The sequence below is a fragment of the Pagrus pagrus genome (assembly GCF_965226575.1).
Source record: "Pagrus pagrus genome assembly, chromosome: 19".
Taxonomy (NCBI): Eukaryota; Metazoa; Chordata; class Actinopteri; order Spariformes; family Sparidae; genus Pagrus; species Pagrus pagrus.
In genome coordinates, this window is record NC_140203.1 from 14665805 (window position 1) to 14684509 (window position 18705).

Here is an 18705-nt window from a genome sequence, read left to right on the forward strand (position 1 = left end):
CGCATCTCTCTCCTCGCTTCTGCGAGCCAGCTTCTTTTGAAGCTTCAGGCAGGAACCCCGGTCATTCGGGATACGCCGTATACAGTATCGAACACAACAACGGACGTCGCATATGTCCGCGCGTGTTGATGACGAAATATATGTCAAACGTCGCTTCTTTCTAGCTAACATGCTTCTGTGAGGACTGTAAACGTGAAAGTAGGTATTCTATTTGTGCTATTTACAGTTGAAGGCGTGTTTCGCAGGATCGTAGCTGAAATTTTCGGCAGTTTCATGTTTAGAAACTACGTTTTGGCGCTTTATATTAGCTTTTGCCCGTAGTATGTACAGAAGAGGGCGAAGAAGCGCTGTTTGCACGCCCCCATCACAGCGACCTTCACATAGCTTCACTTACATAAAGTGTTAACACCAGTCAGTTACAAATAATATGTCCTATTGTTGAGCTATAGTGTTAGTAGTGGCCTCGACAGCCTTGTCTTTCAGATTCTACCCGAGTTTCAATTACAAACTCCAACCTGAATCAACCTGGTGCCACTTGCAGGGCTGAATGGTACAGAACAATAAACAGTAATTATAACTTAAAAACATTCTGGTGTCGAAATATATCATAAATAATTGTTTAATATGGAATTTCAAATGTCAAGTTGCCCGGCTGATTTTCCTTGCAGCCCCTGCATGATGATAACAAGTCAAGCTAAACTGTTAATTTTATTTTTCAGGGTTGATTTTGATAGAAATCAGACTCATTAAGGATGCATTGGGATCAAGTTAGTAAAGCCTGATGATCACATATGAAGAGACTTATTACTTAAATTGTGTGCTCATAGTGAGTGAGCTAGTGCTAAAAAAAATTAAGTGATTGACAGATTAAATTATTGGCAACCAATATGATTTGGCTGCCAGTACATTTTTTAGTAAAAACAACTATTTGTCAGTTCAAGCTTCTGAAATGTGAGCATTCATAACATTGTTATTTTAATATCTTTGGGCTTTGGATAAAAAATAAAATATGTACATGCCACTTTGGGCAGTAGAAAGTTGAGACCATGATTTTCCACAATTTTCTGGCAGTTTATCGACCAAGCAGTTGATTCATTAAACAAAAAATAATTGAAAGGTTAATTGATACTCAAAATAATCAGTATGTGCAGCCTGAGCAGTTTGTTTATCGTGGCAGAGCTTCATCAGATACTCTGGTGTATTATTTTCTGCTCAAACTGTAAAGTGTGCCGATGAGTGAGAGATCATGCGGGCTCACCAGCTGGCTTCTGCCACTGGAAGAAGTAGAGGTGTGTCTGCAGCTGCCGCTGTGTGTGAAATCTACAGGATATGAGGCTACAGTATCCCACTGAACACCTGTGCCTCGCTTTTTCTGCTCGACTTCCACTCTAAAGAGATCCGTCACCGTCCCACATCTGAGCCTATCTGCTCTGCCACAGTGCACTGTATCATATCAGCTTGTCAGGAAACCTGCCAGCCACAGATGCCTGTCATGGGTTTGTGTTGTAGGTGGTGGTCCACACAGTCTAGCCAAAATATTGTCGTAAGGATATTTTTGGATTTAGGTTAGTATCTGGAGTCAGTGTTGGGTTAACACCATGGAGAGTATTTTATCAAGGACTTTGGTGCTTTGAGTTTACAATCTACAGTTACACAAAAAAGATACATGATGGATTATTTAATTATTATTCTGATTGTTTTTAAACAAAGACTCATTATTTTTTGTTTCTGGCAAAATGAACACATACATTTGAGTAAAATAAAGCTATTTAATATATTTCTGGCCGTCTTGAGATAATATATTTAATACAGCATTTAGAGCATGATATAAAGGGATAAAACTGGTAGAATCTAATTGAAAAAAATGGAAAAATCTTCTTTCACTCACTAGTCAAGAGAATTTCATTACATTTTGCTTGGAACTGGAAATACAAATTCTGTATTATATTACAGAAAAAAAAAAACATTTCAAAACATTTCATTTCCTCTCATTTGTAAAACGGCTGTCTTTAATGCAGCAGTATGATTTGTTTCTCCTCACAGCTTCCAGTTATAAATACACACCACACAATAGAGGATGTCAGTCAGGCTGCAGTACACAGCGAGCTGTTCACAGCCACTGACTGTGAAAGACCAACTTTAGCGTGTGTTTGTGTCTGTGGGCTTCCATATCTCAGAGTTTGTCTGTGCTTGTGTGTTCACCGAGGTTCACTGACACAGTTCACACTTGAGAGCCAGTGTGCGTGGTGGGAGGTGGTTAGACCGTTGAAAAGGAGTGGTTGGTCTCATATTGTTGTATGATTTGAATGGCTCCCCTTCAGGAATGCCCAAACAACTGTGCATGGGCCGAGTGTTAACTGTGTAATTGCATATACTGTAGCCTGTGGAGTTGAGTGCAGGAAGTTCTATAGCAGCAGTGATGTCTACGAGACCCTGTTTTCCTCCTCCGTACTTCTCATTAAAGGCACAGTCTGAGATCCAAGCGCTGAAACCGTTGACCACTTGATCAATTTAATATATAACTTGATTTTATGTATTTTATTTAATAGTTTTAGCAAAAATGCCATGGGTTTCCCAGTTTCACCTTCTCAATTGTGAGGTTTAGTCTTTTACGCTGTCTCCTGTGATGAAAAGAATATTTTTAAGTGCTGCAGAGTCAGTCGAACAAATCAAAACATTTCCTTTGCCTTTCAGAAAGTATGGCAGGCAGTTTTTGCCATTGTCTACCATGTTATAGACCAAATGATTCATGTATGAGTCAAGAAATTATTAGACCTTTTTCACGGTGGACATTTTGACTTGTCATGGCAGGAAAACCAAGGGCTAAGTAGTCATGTCTGTGAGCCGAAAAGCACAATACCAGGAATGAACTCAACAAGTTGGAATGTACTTGTTATTAATGTTATTAATTATAACCCTGAGGGTAGTCCACAGCTCCAGTAAGATCTGTTTGGCTCTATAGTTGTCTTCTTCCTCTTCTTGTTTAGTAACAAACTTTAAACCAATTTTAAAAGGTGCATATCACCACCTATTGTATTTGAGTGTGTAGATACTGTGCTTGTTAAGTCAATAAAAGTAATTTGCCTCAGGTTATTGGCTCTGTTTAATGTCATTATCAGCTGATGACCAATAACATAATTTCCCCAATATCCAGAAATATCTCATGCATGCCTACAGTTAATCAAGGAGTCAAACACCAGAAAATGATTCAACAGCAGTTTTGATGATAGATTAACTAGTTTAGTTGAACAGGGGTTGATGATATGACAGTATGTACCATGAGGCCATATACATTTGTCAGTCGTCACAGATTTGGCCATACCATCATTATTGTGGTGGATATTACTTTGACATCTCTGGGTGTTGGAAAGCTTTGTGGCAATATTGGACTTTTACAGGATTTTAGCATCCTTGTGGTGACATATCTTATCAGGTATACTATTCGCTGAATATCACAAAACTGTACATGCCATACACTGACTTTTCATCTTAATGTCAGTCTCTTGACTTATGTATTTGAATATACCATTATCATGTGGTCAAATAATGTTTCTACAGTCAGTTGCAAGTTTACAAGGAACACCTGCCTGAAACCTCCCTTCATAAAGGTTATTATGTTGAGTTTTTGTTGAAACTGTTTCAGAAAGGTGTTGATTCAACTTGATAATCGTCCTGTAGCCAACAGCTAAAGGTGCTGTTGAACTGTGTTGCATTTTACAGACAGGCATTTCTACTATTTTGTCCACCCCACTTACATCAATGAGGGTAGGCTTAACAACACCTTGTAGTATAATTTAATACAATTCAATGTAACAGACCTCAAAAATGATGATAAAGATGAATCAACACCTCTCTCAAACAGTCTCAAAGGCCTTCATGAAGGCTGGATTTGCTGTAGGACTGTTATATGAGACTGAATTAGTTTAGTCAGGTGAAACTAATAAACTAGGAAATGAGTGTTGGCTGCAGAGAAAAGATGGCGTTAAATGGTTTGGCTCTATTTTATTTCTTGTTTGGAACAAACTACTATAATCTAGTTGTCAAGAGAAAAAAAAACACATGGTCTGGCACTGTAGTGCATTAGAACAAGATGTAGGCCTACCTCCTACTGGCTGACATGAGCTATTACTTCATAATAATAGATATCACCAGAGGAGCCTTCAACCTATCTGTGAGCCAAATCAAGTTATATCAAATGTTGTCCTTCAAAACTCAACAAATACTTCAGCAACATTTTCATTCACTCTCTCCCACTTCCCTCTTCTGTTTTGACAGTTATGGCTTTGAACCTGCTGCGACCGCTGTTGTGTCAGTCCCTGGTGCGACAGGTCAGGTCTCCCCTCGTGGCCACCTCCAGAGTCCGTGCACCGCTTCTGTACCCAAACACCACCTCCCTCCCCGCTGCATGCACCAGGCTCTATGCCACCAAGAAGGCAAAAGGTCAGTGAGGAGACTGGAGTTCACATGAGTTCAGCGTCTGCAGTTCTGTTTGCATCAGTGTGGGTTACTTGATTAGATAATATTTGTCTTAGAGTCTCCACTCTCCCCTCACTGCTTTTCTTCTTTCCCCTCTTTTCGTCTTCCAAGCCAAGGCAAAGGGCCAGTCGGCTAAGGTGAATATTAATTCAGCGCTGGTGGAAGACATCATCAGTCTCGATGAAGTGCAGGCGGACATGAGAGCTGTTCTCGACGCACTCAAAGACGACTTTACACGCAACCTCAGCATCCGAACCTCGCCAGGTATTCAGTTTATCTCCCTCGCATGTTGTCTGTCTTTGTGACTTTGTATCACTCGCTGTCTTTTCTTTTTACACCCTTGTGTATGAAACTGAACAGTTACTATCAGGGCAAAAAAAAACACACGTACATTGGCTGTCAAGTTAAAAATGTCACCTTACAGAAAGCAAAAAGAACGTACTAAAATACACAACTGCTTATCACATACATGATACACATCTGTAGTGTGTGTACGCACTTTTGACATCAGATGTCCTTGTATGATCCTCGTCATTTAATCTTGATATAAACAACTCCAATAGATTATTAGGTGATAGTGTATTTTTGGCTTTACACATGACTAATAACATTTTTTAATCAACTCAATCTATGCTATCATTATTTTATTTATTATTTCTTTCAATATTATTACCACTCCCATTACCATTAATATCACTTTACACCTCCATGGGGATATGTCTCGAGGTTTCTGCCTGTTAAAAGGGAGTTTTCTCTCGTCCACAGTACGGTCTAGACCTGCTCAATTTAAAAGTTCCCCCAAGATAAATTCTGTTATCATTCGGAGCTTACGCAGTGTAAAGGGCATATAATCTCCACTACTATACGATCTACTCATGTACACGTAACGGAGTAAATATAACTCGTTACTACACACCTCTGCAGGTTTGATCTTCAAAGGTAGAGCTGTGATGTCATGGATTTCTGCAGTCCAACCAGGCTGACAAAATGTTTTATCCCTGGACTGAAACTAATGTGAATCCAATTTTTCCAAAGAATGTTCTTCGGTAACATCTCTACAAACATGGCTCACCACTTCCTCTGTCCAGAGTAAATATATTCATCATCATTCTGCATCTGGCTACAACCATGAGATACCTCAAAACATTACTATGTGCATGAATCACCAAGTGCTGATGTCACATGTTGGCTTCCTTATTTGTTGATTTTCTACTGAGTTTTAAAAAAGATTAATTCCAAAAACCACAAGATATACATACATGAATTATGCATTGACTGACTGCATTTTTCAACCACATCATATACTTTACACTCAAGGCCTCTCCTTCTTAACGGCAAACCACAGGCACATTTTAACTTTGGGATAAAAGTCAGTAAGTCTTCCTCTTTGTTTGCATCTACCTGACAAAGTGCCTAAGGGCTGAGAGTGAGCCTGCAGTGTGACCTTACCTTGACCCTGGTTTGACCTCAGTTTCCTGAACTATATCCAGGTCTTGACCCGTTGCCTCTGGGTTCTAACAAATGGGAGCTGGGCTCTAGGGAGTCAGAGGTGGGGTGTATAACGGAGGCTCCTGAGGGAGGAGGCAGCTGCTAGAATCAGACTTCAAACCTATGGTGTCTTTTTTTCTTCTTCAGATGAAAGTGCGCTTTCTCTGACATTTGATCTGCATCATGTGCAGGCTTTTTACTTTCACACACAACATCAACAACCTTGATTTTGATACTGAACACCTCATATTGTTCACTTCAGCTGTTTCCTTCCTCCGCTCATCATTTAGCAATTTCATGGTCTGAGTCATTTTCTATCTTCTGGACCTCCCTTTATCTCTCCATCATTTACTCTTTTCTTTTGTTTTCCCAACAGTTCCCAGCTTTGTATGTTGGCCTCCGCTCACACCATATTTTCAGTTTCTGTCTCACTTGTGAATATAAATGTCTTACTGACCTACAGGGAAACATTTGTTCACAGGTCAAGACGTTTCGAGAGGTCCCCTCTTCCCTTCTTCCAACTCTTCAGTCCTCCTCCTCTTTCTCTTGTCAGTGCCATCTTCTTTCCTTCCGTCTCTCTCTCCTACACTGCTCTCCTCCAGTCCCTCCATCCTCCTCTCTTCTTCTCTTCTGTCCAGCTGCACAGTAATCCAGGGAGGCAGCAGGACTTAGAGCTGACAGGAGAGATGAGATGGTGGAATGAAATGACGTCAGTTGTCTGAATGTGTGTGTGTTTGTTCCATGAACCACTCATCTGGCTCTCATTAAGCTTAAGTGTGTGTGTGTGTGTGTGTGTGTGTGTGTGTGTGTGTGTGTGTGTGTGTGTGTGTGTGTGTGTGTGTGTGTGTGTGTGTGTGTGTGTGTGTGTGTGTGTGTGTGTGTGGATATGACTGTATGTACAGTTTGTGTGCATGTGTTTGTTTCTGTGTCGCAAAACATACAGCAGACCGTCATAGATAGATGCACAGAGAAGGGATCAATGCTGTGACCACCACATTGTGGGTAGTCCCAGATGGGTAATGTGGCTCGAAAACTGTCTCTGTTTCCATGGAAACTTTGTCAAGACAGAGTCGAGTAGCACTACTAACATTAGTACCAGAAAAAAATTCCTTTGAATACCTCAAAATACGTTCAAAGACCACGTCTTCCAACTTGTAGATAAGAGTTTTGGAGAATAGTTTGACATTTTGGGAAAACAAATACATATTTGGTTTCGGTAAGAACATTTATATCGTTCTCATGTGCATCTGTTCAATGTAAGGGTTCAGCCAGGAGCTGATTAGCTTAGCCTAGCATAATGCCTGGAAGCAGCGGGAAACAGCTAGCCTGGCTCTTTCCAAAGGAAAGCAACCTACAGACAGGTCTAAAGATAACCAATCAACATGTCCTATCTTATTTGTTGAATCAATACAAGGAAATGACAAGTTGCCTGACTATCCCTTGGGCGGGCCGTTGTCTCCTTGGAGTCTGCACTAACAAAAAACCCAGTGAAACTGCAAATGAATGTTTTTACATTTACTGGAGACGGTATAGCACATCAAAGCTGCCATAATCAATATTTTTTATAATAAGAATGGAGCAAATTACTTCTTGTATGTGAAAGGGGCCACTTGTCGTGAGGAACCCACAGATAATTATCACCTGACTCTGCAGTTCTCCTCTCGTTTTAGCAACTTTTGGCTAATTGTTTTGGTTTTACAGCCTGCAGCTTTTTTTGTTTGGAATTACTCTCATGCACACCTTGTTCAAACACCTTAAAGCTCTAAAAAAAAAAACAGCCATGTGCTATCTGTCTAGCAACAAACAACAGATGGACAAAGTTAGTGACCATAGTGGAGTATTTAGCAACTAAAGAGCCAGACATTTCCTTTAGGAGATTGCGGAGACCAAAAACAGAGCCATAACTGTTCATCATATCAACTTAAAAGGTGATGATGACACGTGTTGTGTTTCCAGCTTGTTGCACTATCAGTCCTGCTCTGGCGCAGACCAAACAACTGCACAGAGACCACCTAGGTCTTCAGCACATTTCTAGCTAAAGTTGGCTAATTTGTGTTAAAAATATGACGTGGACTAACCATGTGATGATGACACATTTACTGTATGTATTCTAAAGCTAAACTAAACATGTTTATTCACATTTCTGTTGAACAGGTCGACTGTTTCACAGCAGGATGCATCTTTCCCTGTACCTTTTTCTCTCACTGTCTGATGTTGACAACAGAAAAAGTCCAGCTGCAGTATCAGCTTATGCTCCTAACCATCTATTTCCTTGTGAGCTCTTTGTGACCACGAGAGTATAAAGTCTCTAAAACCATCTTCGATTTAGGTGAAAAGCATAAAATGAGTAGTGTACATTTATATAATGTCTCTCATATTATCAGTGTTTGTAATATTTTGAAGTTTGGTCAATGCTTTCTCAGCCATCCTCTGCTCTACCTCCTGTTTCTCAACCCCGCTACCCCTCCACACCCTCCACCTTTGTAGTTAAAACTCCACCCACCACTAATCTGTCTTTCTGGCCTACTCAAGCACAAGCAGATGTGTAGGTGCTCGTTGTCAATGCACAGGTAACAAAGACAGACAGGCAGGAGGCCACAAATATGATCAGCATGTACACAGAGAGGCACTTTGAGATGGACAGCGGGGCGGGCAGGTTGCAGACTAATGGATGTTTGAAGTCAAACAGAGAGACAGAATAATTGGCAGGCAGGTTGACAGTAATTTAGTTGGGCTGCAGTCTTTTAATAAAAGGCATCAGTGTCATCACATCATATGAAACTTTTATTTTGACTAATTATGCTGCATCGAATCCCCTGTTTTTGTGCCTTTTTGAAATCATATGATTAATAGGTAATATAGAGAAAAATTACACCACTGCCTCACCTCCCCTTCACCCCCCCCCCTTTCCACACACACCACCAGCACAGCCCCCAGTGGGTGAGCACAGGGAGCGGGTGATGTAAGGCAGAGGTGGAGAAGAAGGAAACAACCGCGTCTGAGGTTAGCCAGATGGAGGAGAGGGAGAGGGGCGGATGGACAGAGTGAGGGAGTAAAAGGAGAGAGGAAGAGAAGGAGGGAGGGGACAGAATTCAACTCATGTGGGCAAACTTACCTTTGTTTCTTTTTCTAAGTGTTGGCAGTAAGGAGAGACATCATGGAGCAGCCTTAGAGTGGTCACAAATGCATTTATTTATTTTTACTTACTCATGCCATCTGTGCTTTGTGCTGCTGATTAATCTGTCTTTCTATTTATTTGTTAATCTGTGTGTCTGACTGAATGAACGACTCCATGTTTTCCTTTATAACCCTAACCATGGAAACAGAGTCATCAAACCAGAATGATGCATTAAAGCTACTCCGAAAAGTACAGTTTACTCAAAAAAGTTACTCAAGTACATGTAATTACTGTATTACTACCCACCTCTGGATGTAAGATAACTGTAAATTTCAAAACGGTAGATGTCATTGAAATTTAGATAACTTTAAATAATAATTATAAATGTAACTACAAAACTATGTTGTATAAACTTGAATTTCAACCATGTACAACATTTATTGCTGATTTAAGGATTAGCAATATGGCCTTAAAATAATATTGCAATGTTTTAAGGCCATATCATGATACTCAATATGTATCTTGATATTTTGACATCTCTTCAAAAGCACTTAATAAATGTTAGGACTGAGCAACAAAATCAGAAATCACAATATCTTTAAAAACCTCAATATTAATATTGCGACAATATTTCAGGGATGACTGTTGGTATTTTCACAAAATGTTAATACATTGAAATTTTTAATAAGTAATCATCAGTAATGTGGATATAACAACTATTAGAACAAGTAGAGCAGCCTAGAAAGATTAGAAAGATCCAAAAACCACATCACTTTACTAAAATACAGCCTTTAAAACCAGGAAAAGACAACACCTTTGCTATACAACGATATCCAAAATCTTAGAAGATATATAGTCTCATATCACAATAAAGATATGAGGCTATATATCTTCAGGGTGAGCGCAGTGCTCTTGGCAACAGTTAAGTGAGGCCAAAAAAAATCCATGTAGGTAAAAAGAAGTAAGTATATAAACAATCTGATTTATATGTATTTGTTTAGGAGCTCTGGATCACATTGTGGTGACGACTCAAGATGGGAAGTTTCCTCTCAACCAGCTGGGTCAGGTCTCCATGAAATCACCTCAGGTCATTATGGTCAACATGAGCAGCTTCCCAGAGGTAAGATGATCACACACACACACACACACAAAGCCAAACACAAGCACACACATACAGATTCTTCCTAGCACTATCTGTTTGTCTCACGCAGACAAGTAACCAAAAGCTTTATAAAAATAATCCACAGCACAGACAGATAGACGGTCCTCACAGAGGGCGAAGTGAGCCAAAACAGAGCTCTGAGCCCACATCTCTGTTTGAATGAAACCTGACCTGCCTCTCTCTCTCCAGCTCAGATGCTAATTGATTGATCACTCAGGGAGCCCTTTGTTCTGGGGTGAAAGATAGCAACAAGAGCCTACACTCTGTGTGTGCGTGCACTGAGATGTGGTGATGTCTGCGTGTGAGTTGTCACAGAATAGGAAATGACCTCATTATACCCCCAGGTTGAGAAGGAATGGATTATTTTTCTTTTTTTTCCTCCTTTTTCACTCCCTCCTTTCCTTTTTAGATGATACAACACTGTACTTATCAAAGCTCCAGGAAGAAATTTTGTCCATGAGAGCAGTTCTCGTTTTCCGTGTCCAGACGTCCTGGTGGTCCGGAAAATCTGATGAGCTTTTTTTAGCGTTCAACATGACATTATATAATCATATATCAATAGTCGTTATGACTGATGGTTTAGTTCTCTTTGATCTCATTACCCACATTGTGGTCCATCCAGTAGTGTAGAGATACTTCAGAGCCAAATTGCGAGCATGGCTAAAAATATAAATAAGTACATTAGTTTAGACACAGTTAAGAAAGTTGAAAAGGCAATTTAAAAGATAGAAAATACAACTGATATTCTTTAGAAATCTAAATTTGCCTTTTTAACTTGATAACCCGTTCTTGGTAACCCGTTCCAGATTCCAGAGACCTGCATGTCCACAATGTATTTTTTCAAGATCGTATTAGCCATTTTTTTTTAGCATGGATGACATTGAAAAGAAGAATGTTCTTTCAGAGAACCACCTGTTGTCGCACCTATCTTCCACCACCTTTTATTTTCCTCCCGGTCACCTTTTGTGAACCTGAGCGGTTTCACCTCTTTGTTCTCCTTTGTACCAATAACACAAAACAACATGCAAATCTAACTTTGTATCAGCATCTCAAATCTGGAAATCCAGTCCTGAACCTGAATCATGCTGAATGGTCTTTTAGTGAGTCTATTTCCTTCCCAGAAACTCAGACCGCAGACCACACACACTGACAGACACACTCATGCGCGCGCACACACATACCTTCTCGTGCCCTACGTTACCCATGTCCCACACAGAGGTGAGTCCTCAGTACCCAGAGCTAATAGGCTTATAATGATGCCTATCCATTACCAGGCACTCCAGAGGCCTTACCATTGTTTTCCATTCATTCATTAAGAGTAGCCTGGGACGGGCACAGTGGAACTAACAACAACTACCACCATGCTTAGATCACAAGGTAATTTGTGTGTTTAAGGATGAGTGTGCGTATGTGCATGTGAAGCATCCCACCACTTTGTTCATAAGTGTTTTCTTCAGGACTCTCGCCCACATTCCGCTCGCCTCTTTGCTTTGATCCGGTGCCGTCGAGCGTTTGATGTGAAACTCCGGTGTAATTTCTCTTCCTCTCCCAACATATTAACCAGAACCTTCCTGGCCTTTCCAGAGAAATTCTGCTCATTTTTTTCCCCCTCGTAACCACCGGAGTGGTCGTCAGAGAGAGGAAACGCTGATGAATTTGATGCTGAGAACAATCAAACATAGGTATGGGCTGAATCTATCACCCTACTCTCAAAGAGAGCAACCAGAGGCCCCGTGCGCCGGATGGCTTCAACAAAGGAAAAGAAACTTCATGAATTAATTTAATGCGCACAAATAAATCCCTTTAATCTCTCTGCCATTTCTTTCCCCCAGCGGAAAAGGCCAGAAGGAGCTGTTGAGAAAGGGGAGTAGGGTAGAAAGGAGTAAAAAAGAAAAAAAGGGAAATGTTATGTGCTTTTTTTTCTCCTTGCATTGCACATTTGCACACTTTGTAAAGCTCAGCTAAGGGAATTGTCATGCGGTTGCAGAATTGGTTCAAGGAGTGTGACTTTGTTTTCAGTAACTCAAAGGATTTGGCTTCCTCCCGCTTTATCTGTATGCACTATTTAACTGAAGCTCTCTGGTTCTAATGTAGTATGTGCTGCACTGATGGGTTGATGGATGTCTCACGTTAACATGCAAGCTTCTCCTTTTGCCTGCCCGCCAAACAAATACAACTCCAAAGAAGCCACTATATTAATTAACTGACATTATCAGATACTGTGCGAATGTAGACCAACACTCCTCAGAACCTCTCAACAGCATCTTTGTCATTTACAAGCACAGCTGCCTCTCCAGCCAGTGTCCACATTGACACTGGATCACTTGTTTCCTCACAAAAGACGTAATTCTCTTCTTTTCATTTCCCTCTGATTATCTTCGTCCTTTGAAAAAGATGACAGATGGTGTTTGGGAAATATTAGTTGCTTTTTTCAGCTTTCTCAATAAGCCATTTTAGACAACAGCCAAGGAGAAGGGAATTTTCTGCAGATGTTTTCATTTCGAGTCAATTTTGACAAATTTGCAGGAGGATTTTCTTGTTCCAAATCCTTGACTGTTCTCCCTATCTGTTTCTGTTGATGTAGTTTCTAAATGCAGATCAGAAACACAAGTTTTTACTTTTGATCTTAATGTGTCTAATTTATCAGATCTTGATTCAGTTGTACCATGTACAGTGTTATGCATGATGATTCCAGATTTGAATTGGAATCAATAAAATCACTGTATTTGCAGAAAGGGACACGGCAAGAGACATTTGACGTGTCATGGAAGGAAAAGCACAGGTCCTTATATAATGCTGAATGCGTTTATTTATCCAAAGAGAACTGGAGCAAGTGGATGTTTTATTACCTAAAAAGTAATAATAATGTGAGCAAGTGTTCACTCAGCAACATGCCGTTGTTTCAGTGCTCAACCCTGGACAGAAATAAAAAGAATAGACTCAGATGGGCTCAGTTGTTCTGAAAAATTGCCCCTCAACCGTGTCAAAATGTCACAAAAATAGCGCCTGCCAAAAGACCATGACATATTAATGTCTTTCAACATGTGTGACCTAAATGCTTCTAACCTCCAAATGTGTTGGACTTCTGCCCTCGACCAACTTGGTTAAAGCCAGCAGAGTTTAGACCTCCCCTTCTCCCCACATAGCTCCATTGAGCTGGTTAAATGACAGATCTGACCACAATACAAGAAAGGTGAACAACTCTGTGTTAAAGTGCATTAAATCATACACGTACATTTGTTCTGTCATTGAACCCAGCAACATCAGATAGTTAGAATTTCCCATCTTCAGAAACAAACAAAAAAACGCTGCTTTTATATTTGAAAATATATTAAAGCAGCTACAAGGAACTTTAATATTTGTCGATTCTGGGCAATCCCTGTGATCAAAAGTGGTACGAGCACCACCGTCTCCTGTAATAAAGCTCTTGTTCTGGCTAGCGTATGCAATTGTTTAGAAAGCGAGGGAAAGAAAGAAAAATACAGCTGTTTGCAGGATGCAGGGCGATGACGCAACCTATCTATTTTGTGGCTAAATAAGATTAGTGACTATAATGTGATGTAATGTAATGTGAAGTAAACTTTGTTTTCGTGCCATACCACCAAAACTACAGAGAAACTTCTTTCCTCAGGCTCCGAGACTACTGAATCCATCCTCAACACTCCACCATAAAAAGTAGTTTTAATTTTAATGACTTATCCGACCCTGATGAGTCAGACTCTGACCTGGTGACAGGCGTTAAGAATAACTATAATAACTATACAGAAACAGCCAATCTTCTCACTAATGCTCTTGTTTGCTTATGCAGGTCTTAAAGAGACATCAGTATCAAAAGGAGACTGTTTATATCCCGTTAGAAGTTCCTTGTTGTACGTCTAAATGAAAAATTAGATAAAAAAATGAACACATACCAACTCAAAAGTGTGTGCGTGCGTGCGTGCGTGCGTGTGTGTCCATGTATCATCCACAAGCACAAGCAGACTCTCCTGCGAGGTCACCGCGGGTCAACGCCCTGCCCTGCAACCTCTCAGTCCTGTCCCATAGGGCCGAGCGCTGACAGTGGCCCGAGGCACTTCCACACTGCATGGGCTTCCCCAGACACACACACCACAACCAAAGACACACATACACACAGTACATACACACCACAACACCTTAATGATTGCCAGCTGGAGCTGGGCCACTACCTGCAGTTGTAGCGCTGCTTTTCCATTTACACACTGAAGAAAGCACACTTTCATAGATCTATGTGTGTGTGTGTGTGTGTGTGTGTGTGTGTGTGTGTGTGTGTGTGTGTGTGTGTGTGTGTGTGTGTGTGTGTGTGTGTGTGTGTGTTTGTGCGCCCCCAGGCTACAGCGGCTGCTGCCCGTGCCCTGAGCGAGAGTAGCATGAACCTTAACCCAGAGGTGGACGGGACGATCATCAAGGTGCCCGTTCCCAAGTGAGTCGCTTTCTGACACACATACACACACACACACACATACACACACACCTCAAGGGCAGAAACACTTTCCTGCATTTAGCGTTTTCCTTCTTTTGATTTTTCCCTCACACTCTTACTTTCAGTTGTTTCTCCGTTTTACTACATTTTCCATGTTTTTTAACTCTAATAAGCCCTGAAATGGTTGAGTGATCTGATTAATCATCGACAAAATCTTTATCAATAGATTTTAGAACATTTTATCTATTTAAACAAAATAAGTCAGTTCAAACATCTTATTTATGCTCTCTTAACCAATTAAATCAATTAAATAATCAATACATTGTGTAAATGATCATTGCTAAAACTTACAGTAAGATTCATTCATGGTTTTGAGTTTCCCCCTGACAATAAATCCCCTCGCTTGAGTTGTAACTGACAGATTTATTGACTTTTGTATGTAGATGTATAGAGACCCCCGGTGTGTTGATGTGAGGGCCAGGTCACTCTCTCTCTCTGTTCTGAGTAGACCTCACTCGCTCCCTCTCTCTCCCTCTTTCTCTCTGCCAAGTCAAACAGTCTCATACAAAACTATCCGTCACTCACTCACCAAAGCACTCCGTCTGTATATACAGTATGTTTTTTTACATATACACACATGTGCATGTAAGTATACACGCACGAATGCCGGCTTGTATTTATGTGCGTGTGAGAGTGTGTGTGTGTGTGTGTGTGTGTGTGTGTGTGTGTGTGTGTGTGTGTGTGTGTGGAGCAGCAGGTGTTAGTCTGGCAGAGGAGGGAGACAAGAGTCAGACTGCTTTCCCCCTGCAATCAGTCTCGGCACGCTCCGAGCCTCCATTTGCATTTCCAAAGAGAAGGCGCTCCTTGATTGGCCCTGGAATCAGTAATTAGGCCGTATTGTTTGCGGTAAATAGACGCTGCACTTGGATTGTTTGCAAATAGTCCCAGAGGCAAAAAACAACGAAAAAAAAGCCAATTAGGGACAAAGAGGGAGAGTGAAATGGGAAGTAGGATTTTCTGAGTGATTAACAAATGCAAAGTGAATGCAAAGTTGTCGGGATGACGGATGTTTCAGCTCTGGTCTGAGACCTCGGGAAGTGATTGCCGTTAGAAGTCAGAACTAAAATGATTAGACTTGATGCCGACAAGCACTTAAGACTCTCATTTGCACAAGTGAGGACATTGTTTTGCCTCTGCACAGTTATATTTTTTCTGTTTTCCATACAGGACCATCAAAGAGTCAGGGTAACCCTTTCTCGTCAGGTCTCTGTGTGCAGTCTGAAGTCAAGGTGAATGTTTAGCCCAGTTTATATTATTTTCCAACATGTCTGGTTTTAAGTACCAGAGGTGAGAAGTAATGAAGTACAAACACTGTACATACACCTCGAATGGGGAGAAAAGACGTGTTAGTGTCTCGTATCTGCAGAGACCCGGCAGCCCTCTTTGTTTACTTTCTTATTTTCACAATTTTAAGTTCAATAGTCTTTGAATTTTATTAATGTAACGTGAGGTTCAGTTAGCTTTACACAGAAACGTCCTTCAGAGGGATAATTTTTACTTTTATACTTTGAATACATTTCAGAGCCTATACTTTCTTACTTTTACTTGAGTAAGGAATATGTGGTCTTTTGCCACCTCTGTCAAATGCTGCAACGGCTCCTCTCAAAAAAAAGGAAATGTGGTTTCTGAGGCTGCAACTAATTAATATTTTCATTATCGTTTAATGTGCCAATTATTTTCACGATTAATCCGCAATAGTTTAGTCTATAAATTGTCAAAAAATTTGAAGAAAGTCATCAAATAATCGTGGCAGCTCTAATGGTTTCCCCAAGAGTAAGCTTTTTTAAAAAACAGTTTCTTGTTGTACATACCCCACAGACATAACATCGTCCCCAATCATATCCAGTGTTTCCCACAGAATGGCTGTGTACCTGTTAATAGATCGTGGACGGCCTAGTTCTCACGGATTGAGATTAAACAATAAAAGTAGCCTTTAAAATGCTTAAATGAATCCCCCAATATACTTTGGCGGCTGTTAATAGACCTGGGTGGCCGCCCAAGTAAAATGTATGTGTGGGATATCTTCATAAAGGGCATGGATGAGTTTGTGTGTGTGGACCCTCGCCTGGTATAATCCATCTACCTGTCTCTCAGGAAGTTATACCTTCTCTGTTTTCTTCTCTGTTTTCTGCTTTCTTCGCTCTAACTCTTTGGTCTTCTGCTTTCCTGCAGAGTGACACGAGAATACCGAGAGAACCTCACCAAGGTGGCCAAACAGTTAAGCAACAAGGCAAAAGACTCGCTGAGGAGAGTGCGATCCAACGCTGTCACGCAGATCAAAAAGGCGAAGGAAGGACACTCGGAGGACACCATAAGACTTGTAGAAAAACAGGTAGGAGACGGGGAGAAGGAAAGAAACAGCAGTGCTAACACACAGAGACAGAGGTGTTCATTGAGCTTCGTGAAGCTAAAGGGAAATTATTGCTAAAGCATGACTCATTTCCTAATAATTAATTGCCAGTGCTTTTTACCGCTATTTGTAAGTGCCAACTTGGCACCAATGTGAGAAATTAATCATTAGACCGGTTCTGTCACATTGTAGCCATATAATGTCATCCTTTACTGGAAGGTGAATTCAAAATAGTTTAATACTTTTCCATCTTTTCTCCCTGCCTTCACAGATTCAGCAATTGTCAGACAAAATCTCAGTGGACATTGACAAACAGCTTGCAGCCAAGACCAAGGAGCTTTTAGGATGACTGTGACCATTAAAAGGAACACTCACCTGCAGATGGACGCACAAAACAGAAGCGACGTGTCATTGTTATCGTGTTAGTAATAAACAGTGACTCAATCATGTTGAGGAGGTAGTGTCAAAGAAAAGAAAAGTTTTTTGATTCCTGCCCACATCACTGGCAGAGATCTCCTCCTCGCTGCTGGGTGATATCTGTCTTTAACCGTCAGCGCATAAACATAAACTGGCACGGAAGCAACAACAACAACGACAGACTGCCAGTCACCTCCCTCCTCCCTTATTACTCTTCCTGTCTTCAAACAAACACCAAGCGAAGGACGAATAGACTTTTAATGGGATTTGCGAGCCTCCTCCTAATCAAACCCCTTGCCACAAGGGCCGTCTGTTTATATAAAACAAGCGCACCCGTCTGAATGTAAACTGGCTGCGGGTTCGTCTTGGTGGCGAGAGCAAGCGAGAAAGGGAGAGAGAGTTTGTTCCAGAGACGCAGGATATCATTAGCGTGTTGCCAAACATTTGTTTCGCATTGATTCGAAGTCTGTTAAAAAATGCACTTGAGAACAAAAAAACTTTAATTTCTGCCCACGTCTAGGATTGATAATACGGCTGCTCTCAACAATAAAGTCAGGAAAGTAACATTATTGATGGACTCCATTAAAGAAACACTGCTTTGTACAATGTGCGTCATCTTTTCTCGCTCTTGTTTTCTTTTCTTTTTCTCAACGTTTGGTTTTGAAGTCGCACCCCTCCTCCATTAGTCAGAGTGATAATGGACTTTTCCTGTGTACAGATCTCCAGACCCTGGCTGCTGGCACCACAGTTGTCCATTAGGAAAAGAGGCTTTTTTAAATGTTGTGTGTGCTTGGGCCTCTTTGTCTTTAGAAAGCTGCACTCTTAAAGGGACAGTTCACCTCAAAATCAAAAATACATATTGCTCCTCTTACCTGCGGTGCTATTTATCCATCTAGATTGATTTGGTGTGAGTTGGTTGTAAGTTTTGGAGATATCGGCCGTAGAGATGTCTGCCTGCTCTCAGGTATAATGGAACTAGATAGAACTCAGCTTTTTTGGAAAACTCAACAGCAATGGGCAAATGTTGTGAGCAGTTTCAGGTCGGAACTACTTTCTTTCTACAGGAACTACACCCTCCAACCGTATCACCACACAGAAGAAAGTGTGCTTCCACTCATGGACTAGAGGCTCGTGACAGTGTGGAATACAAACATAAATGGTATCGTCCTCTGCTGAGCTGTAACTTTACCTAG

General features: G+C 40.9%; 1 protein-coding gene across 3 annotated transcripts in view; it reads left to right on the forward strand.

The window, feature by feature from the left end:
- Positions 1–18120, forward strand: part of mrrf (mitochondrial ribosome recycling factor) — a 46474-nt gene extending 28354 nt beyond the window's left edge. For 2 of the 3 annotated variants that reach the window (XM_084382954.1, XM_084382953.1), the window contains exons 3-8: positions 4276–4440; positions 4588–4740; positions 10084–10202; positions 14594–14685; positions 16918–17077; positions 17367–18120. In XM_084382954.1, the coding sequence (XP_084239080.1) occupies positions 4278–4440; positions 4588–4740; positions 10084–10202; positions 14594–14685; positions 16918–17077; positions 17367–17444 (765 nt within the window). In that variant the 5' untranslated portion in view covers positions 4276–4277 and the 3' untranslated portion in view covers positions 17445–18120. Of the gene's footprint in view, positions 1–89; positions 199–4275; positions 4441–4587; positions 4741–10083; positions 10203–14593; positions 14686–16917; positions 17078–17366 lie in introns of those variants that run through there. The other variant, XM_084382952.1, reaches the window with a different exon arrangement.
- Positions 18121–18705: the final 585 nt, after the last annotated feature.